General features: G+C 42.2%; 1 protein-coding gene across 1 annotated transcript in view; it reads left to right on the top strand.

Annotated features, from left to right (window-relative positions):
- Positions 1–2,881: 2,881 nt before the first annotated feature.
- The window catches only part of LOC309562210 (fibronectin type III domain-containing protein 7-like), a gene marked incomplete at both ends in the record, with an annotated part of 32,579 nt that continues 29,100 nt past the window's right edge, over positions 2,882–6,360 (top strand). The window contains 2 exons of the mRNA XM_082266329.1: positions 2,882–2,954; positions 6,001–6,267. Coding sequence (XP_082122455.1) covers positions 2,882–2,954; positions 6,001–6,267 — 340 coding nt within the window. The remainder of the gene's footprint in view (positions 2,955–6,000; positions 6,268–6,360) is intronic.

Genomic DNA, 6,360 nt, shown 5'->3' with positions numbered 1-6,360 from the left:
CACTCCTCCATGATGACATCATGGAGCTGGTGGAAATTAGAGACCTTGCGCTCATCCGCCTTCCATTTGAGGATGCCCCACAGATGCTCAATAGGGTTTAGGTCTGGAGACATGCTTGGCCTGTCCATCACCTTTACCCTCAGCTTCTTTAGCAAGGCAGTGGTTGTCTTGGAGGTGTGTTTGGGGTCGTTATCATGTTGGAATACTGCCCTGTGGCCCAGTCTCTGAAGGGAGGGGGATCATGCTCTGCTTCAGTATTTCACAGTACATGTTGGCATTCATGGTTCCCCGAATGAACTGTAGCTCCCCAGTGCCGGCAGCACTCATGCAGTCCCAGACCATGACACTGGCACCACCATGCTTGACTGTAAGCAAGACACACTTGTCTTTGTACTCCTTACCTGGTTGCCGCCAAACACACGCTTGACACCATCAGTACCAAAAAAGTTTTTCTTGGTCTCATCAGACCACAGAACATGGTTCCAGTAACCCATGTCCTAAGTCTGTTTTTCTTCAGCAAACTGTTTGCAGCCTTTCTTGTGCATCATCTTTAGTAGAGGCTTCCTTCTGGGACAACAGCCATGCAGACCAATTTGTTGCAGTGTGCAGCGTATGGTCTGAGCACTGGTAGACTGACCCCCACCCCTTCAACCTCTGCAGCAATGCTAGCAGCACTCATACGTCTATTTCCCAAAGGCAACCTCTGGATATGACGCTGAGCACGTGCACTCAACTTCTGTGGTTGACCATGGCGAGGCCTGTTCTGAGCAACAATTCTGTTTTTCAGATCCTCAGAGAGTTCTTTGGCATGAGGTGCCATGTTGAACTTCCAGTGACCAGGATGTAAGAGTGAGAGCGATAACACCAAATTTAACACACCTGCTCTTCATTCACACCTGAGACCTTGTAACACTAACGAGTCACATGACATCGGGAAGGGAAAATGGCTAATTGGGCCCAATTTGGACATTTTCACTTGGGGTGTACTCACTTTTGTTGCCAGTGGTTTAGACATTAATGGCTGTGTGTTGAGTTATTTTGAGGGGACAGCAAATTTACCCTGTTATACAAGATGTACACTCACTAATTTACATTGTAGCAAAGTGTCTTTTCTTCAGTGTTGTCACATGAAAAGTCAGAATAAAATACTTACAAAAATGTGAGGGGTGTACTCACTTCTGGGAGATACTGTGTATATATATATATATATATATATATATACAGTGGAACCTTGGTTTACGAGTACCTCTGTTTACGAGCGTTTTGAAAGACGAGCAACATTTTTTAAAAAAAACTGTCTTGGTATACGAGCACTGTCTTGATATACGAGCAGTTTTATACTCTAAAAGCATGCCATCCCCTCTGTAAATGCACTCTCTCACATACCATTATGTGTCCCAGCGCTTGTACACTGTATAAACATGCCGATTTATATTGTTTTAGAGTGTCCCTGCACTTACTGTATGTATGTGTCTCCTCGTTTCTCTGCCTCTCTCTCACCTCGTCTCCCTGCTCTACCCGGCGGGAGGGGCCGATCACTCCTTCTGACGTCATCTGAGGAGGAGGGGAGGAGGAAGCAGAGGGCTGCAGTGTTGTGAGTGAACAGCCAGACAAGCACTAATAAAGAATAATCGGCATCTGTTATGTAGTAAAGCACGAATACAGGGACACATAATGTTTAACAAAGGAGATGGCATACTTATACTGTACAGTAATGTACTACTTTATATATAACAGCATATCTTTATATTACTATAAATGCTTGTGGAACGAATCATCTGAGTTTCAATGCTTTCCTATGGGAAAACTTGCTTTGATATACGAGTGTTTTGGATTACAAGCAAGCTGCTGGAACGAATTATACTCGTAAACCAAGGTTCCACTGTATATATATATATATATATATATATATATATATACATACACACACACACACACGCTAGTGTATATGTATATACTCGTAAATATATGTACTGTATATACAGATTAGGAATCTATATCAGTAGTGAAGCCTGGGGTGACGACCAAGGCTCCTTCCACAGATACAGTGGAGGAATGACGTAGCCACCCAGGGAAAGGAAGTGTGTTATTTGCAGGATTACTAGGGGAAAAAAGAAAATGAATGCAGCCACCATACCAAAGATGCAATATATAACAAATTTTAGTTTCGCATTTAGATACACTTTAGAAAAACGAACTTGGAAAATGGACACTTACTGCATTTTACACATATAATGTCTTGTAAACAATGAAGAAAAGAGGAATGAGAGGAATCCAGGGGGGATCTATACGTAACACAATATGATAGGGTTAGAGAGGAATAAAAACACAGTGACTCCCAAATTTTGTAGGAGTTGACATGGATGTGGGTAAATTTAGACATTTATATTTCCCACAGAAAATCAACAGTGCATAAAATACATACTGCTAATCATAATGGTAGTGGTTGCCATTGGCCCATAATTAAAGCCAGACTGTGCAGTGTGCCTATGTTAAAGAGGTTGTAAACCCTGGAGGGAAAAAAAAAAACAAAACTGTAAGACAAAGGTATAATGAGCTATTATGCATCGCATACTAGCTCATTATGAAATACTTACCTTAGAATGAAGCCCTTCCAGTGGCACCCGCTCACCGCTGAGACGGCTGATATCTTCCCCAGTGTTTCTTCCAGGTTCGCGGTCTCCAGTTGTGTAAGTGGCCAGGGCCACTATGACATCACTCCTGCGCATGCGCGTGGGTGCTGCCTGTTTGTGGCACGGCTCTGAAGGTCCAAACCGTGCAAGTGGTGTAACAAAGTTTACAACCACTTTAAAACGTATTTATAGCCAAACAGCCAGAGGGGGGATCTTTCAAAGGGGCAACGAGAAATATCTAGGAAAAAATGTCCCCTCCCCACTTCCCTTCTCCCACTCACTGGGACAGATACAGAAAAAAACCTGCTCAACAGGTAGCAGGTAACAAAAAATAAATGTCTATGAATAATTTATTTTGTGCATCATTAGACCAGTGTTTCTCAACCTTTTTCCAGTCAGGGTGCCCTTGAGAAGTATGTTCAGTCTCGAGGCAACCCCACTTTAAAGTATAACTAAAGGCAAAACTTTCTTTTTCATTTTGGATAGATTGGAGAGGGATTAGAACAACTATTAGATTTTTATTGCTGTCTGTGTCCCTGTTACGGAGAGTCATCCTCTCTATTTGTCCTGTTTACCATTATCATTGAAATTGAAAATCAAAGAAAACACAAATTTTGGGTTGTCTCCAGAAAAGTAATAGAGGGAAAATCTTCAAATTGGCATACTAGTTCTGGGGACCCCCAAGAAATTTCCTTAATTTGCAGGGATTTCCTGTCACTTCCTGTTTGGCTATGGTACTAGACATGTGTGGTTTATTCCGAATAAAATTCAGACAAATTTTTTGTTATTCGGAGATTCAGATATGTCTGAATATTTGAATTACAGTATAAACTACGTTTACCGAATGCTCAGAATAACTAAATTAAATTTGCCAGAATTTCCTGAAATTAAAATTAAAATTTGAATCGAATATTACATCGAATTCCATTTGAATTCGAAATGTAAATATATTTCTGAAATTAAAGACTGTGTGTGTTATTAGAGTGCCATTTCAAAATAATGTTGTTTTTGTTAAGCCTAAGATGATTTAAAGCAGGGATCCTCAAACTACGGCCCTCCAGCTCTTGTGAAACTACACATCCCATGAGGCATTGTAAAACTCTGCCATTCACAGACATAACCAGGCATGATGGGAAATGTAGTTCCTGAGCAACTGGAGGGCCATAGTTGGAGGATCCCTGATTTAAAGAGTCATTGTAATCATTTGATGAAGATTTTTCTTTTGTTTGTTCACTTTGCCGCATTCGCATCTAAATTCTTTTTTTTTAATTTCTGATTCAACCAAATTTATCGATTCCAATCTTTCAAATTGAAAAAATCCGTAAATTCAAAGAAAATTTGAAAAAGACAAAACAAATTCTGAACATGAATTCCAAATACGAATCCCGAATGGGGATTGAACTAATCAACTGTATTTAACGAAATGAAATAACTAGATCAATGAATCTAAACGAAACAAAACAATTTTTTTCATCATGCACATGTCTATATGGGACAGGAATAGAAGATAAATCACCGCAATGGGGCACAGATGGTGAAAAAAAAACCTGACATGGGTTATAACCCTCTCTTGCTCTATCAAAAATGAAAAAAAAAAAGTTTTGCCTATATTTCTACTTTAAGGCTTGGTTCACATTACTGTGTGTTGGGAAATGCGTGCAAAATTGTGCCAATTCCCGACATAAAGACAAATATGCTGCTCTTTAGCAGAAGCAAAGAGGTGTTATTCATTCCGAATGCTACCCCCACGCATTGGCAATGCATTGTGTTTTTTTAAAAAAAAGGGTCAGGGACATATTACCCTTTTTTTTCTGCAGGTAAGGAAGCCCATTAAAATGAATGGACTGCCCTACATGCGGCAGCACAGATGTGAACCTCCACTTTGGGATACTCACCTCCACACCCCAAATCTCCCCTCTCTGCTCACCTCTGTACCCTAAAGCCACTTTTTGCTCACCTCCACACCCCCTCTCTGCTCACCTCTGTACCCCACACCCCTGTTTGCTCACCCCTGTACTCCACCCTCTCATCTGCTCAACTCTGTACCTCAAACCCCCATCTGCTCACATCTATACACCAAACCCCATGATGGCTCATCTCTGCACCCAAACCCCCCATGCTCTCCTCTGTATGCCACACCCCATGTCTGTTCACCTCTGTACTTCAAAACCCCCCACTCTGCTCACCCCTGCACCCCAAAGCCACTCTGTTCACCTCTGTACCCAAAACCCCTCCTTCTGCTCACCTCTGTACCCCCAAACCTTCTTCTCTGCTGACCTCCACACTTCAATCCCCCCTGTTGGCACATCTTTGTACCCCACTCTCTGCTAAAGCCAACCCCTGCTCTCCCTTCTGATCCCCTCTGTGCCCTGCTTGCCTTTCACCAAAGCTACAGGGCTGGACAGTTATTCCCTTGTAGTCCACAAGGCTGTGGGCAATGCTGAGCAAGTGCAGCAAGTGTAGGCAGGCTAATTACAAGTGACATACAGTTGGCTGCAGGGAGTAGCTTAGGATTGACGGCTGCTTGCAGTGTCAGAACCCAGAGCACTCCCCCTGCCCATATCAGGCCTTCATGCAGCCTTGTGCGCATACCTGGTATTGCCCTGTAGGGGCAGGCAGGGAGCGCAGGACCCAGGAAGCCACCCCCCTCTTCCACAAGCTGCACTAGACCATTTAAAACTATTGTTGCTCCTACATTGTGATTGTAGAGAAAGCTTGTTTGAATGAAGGGATAGACCAGGGATCCTCAAACTACGGCCCTCCAGCTGTTGTGGAACTACCCATCCCATGAGGCATTGTAAAACTCTGACATACACAGACATGACGAGGCATGATGGGAATTGTAGTTCCTGAACAACTGGAGGGCCATAGTTTGAAGACCCCTGGGATAGACCCTCTAGCAGGTACTCCTTATGCTACTGCTTCTCAGTGGTTGAATGACAGTGATCTTGCCATGGCATATACCACGTCTACACTGTAAATAAAAAACTGTAGACACAACCATTTCTACTACATTCTGGGGACAAAAGGGGGTTGATTTACTAAGGGAAAATATGCTGTTCACTTTTCAAGGGAATATACCTTAGGTTAATGATTTTAGTAAAAAATAACTTTGCAAAGAATGCCAATCGTGTGTAAGGAAAATAAATTATTTCTGCTTGTACATGTTTGTATGATTAAAATCAACAGAGCTTCCCCACAATCACTAAGCTAAGGGAAAATGCCCTTGCAAAATAAAACAGCCTATTTGCCTTTAGTAAATAAACCACAAAGTAAAGAGACAGAGGACAGAACAGAAAGTAATGTAGGTATGTGTGCACATTGTATTTTAAAACATGCTTGTGATTATAATCTTGTTTTCATTAAGATTTCCAGATTACCAATGTGACAAGTCCAACATCTGCACAACTGGTGGTCTCATGGAACTCCAGCTCTACACTGGTGGCCTACTTTATGCTTGACCTTCGAGTGGTAAACAATACAGCCATAGCTGCCATTACTGCAATTGCCAGTTCTACTTCTCGGTCAAGGTTAATGCAAGGCCTACGAACAGGCACATACTATGATGTAACACTAAAATCATATGGATCCAATGGTGCACTGCTGGCAACAACCTCGGTACAGGCACGGACAGGTCAGTATACATTATAGTTTCTATACCACAAACATACCAGCTGTTCACAAGACACCAGCACACCATTACTCACTAGAAAAAATAGGTACTAGT

Source organism: Pelophylax lessonae, assembly GCF_965119305.1.
Source record: "Pelophylax lessonae genome assembly, chromosome: 8".
NCBI classification, from domain to species: domain Eukaryota; kingdom Metazoa; phylum Chordata; class Amphibia; order Anura; family Ranidae; genus Pelophylax; species Pelophylax lessonae.
Note: the sequence above shows the minus strand (reverse complement) of the source record. Positions and strands in the feature narration are given on the sequence as shown.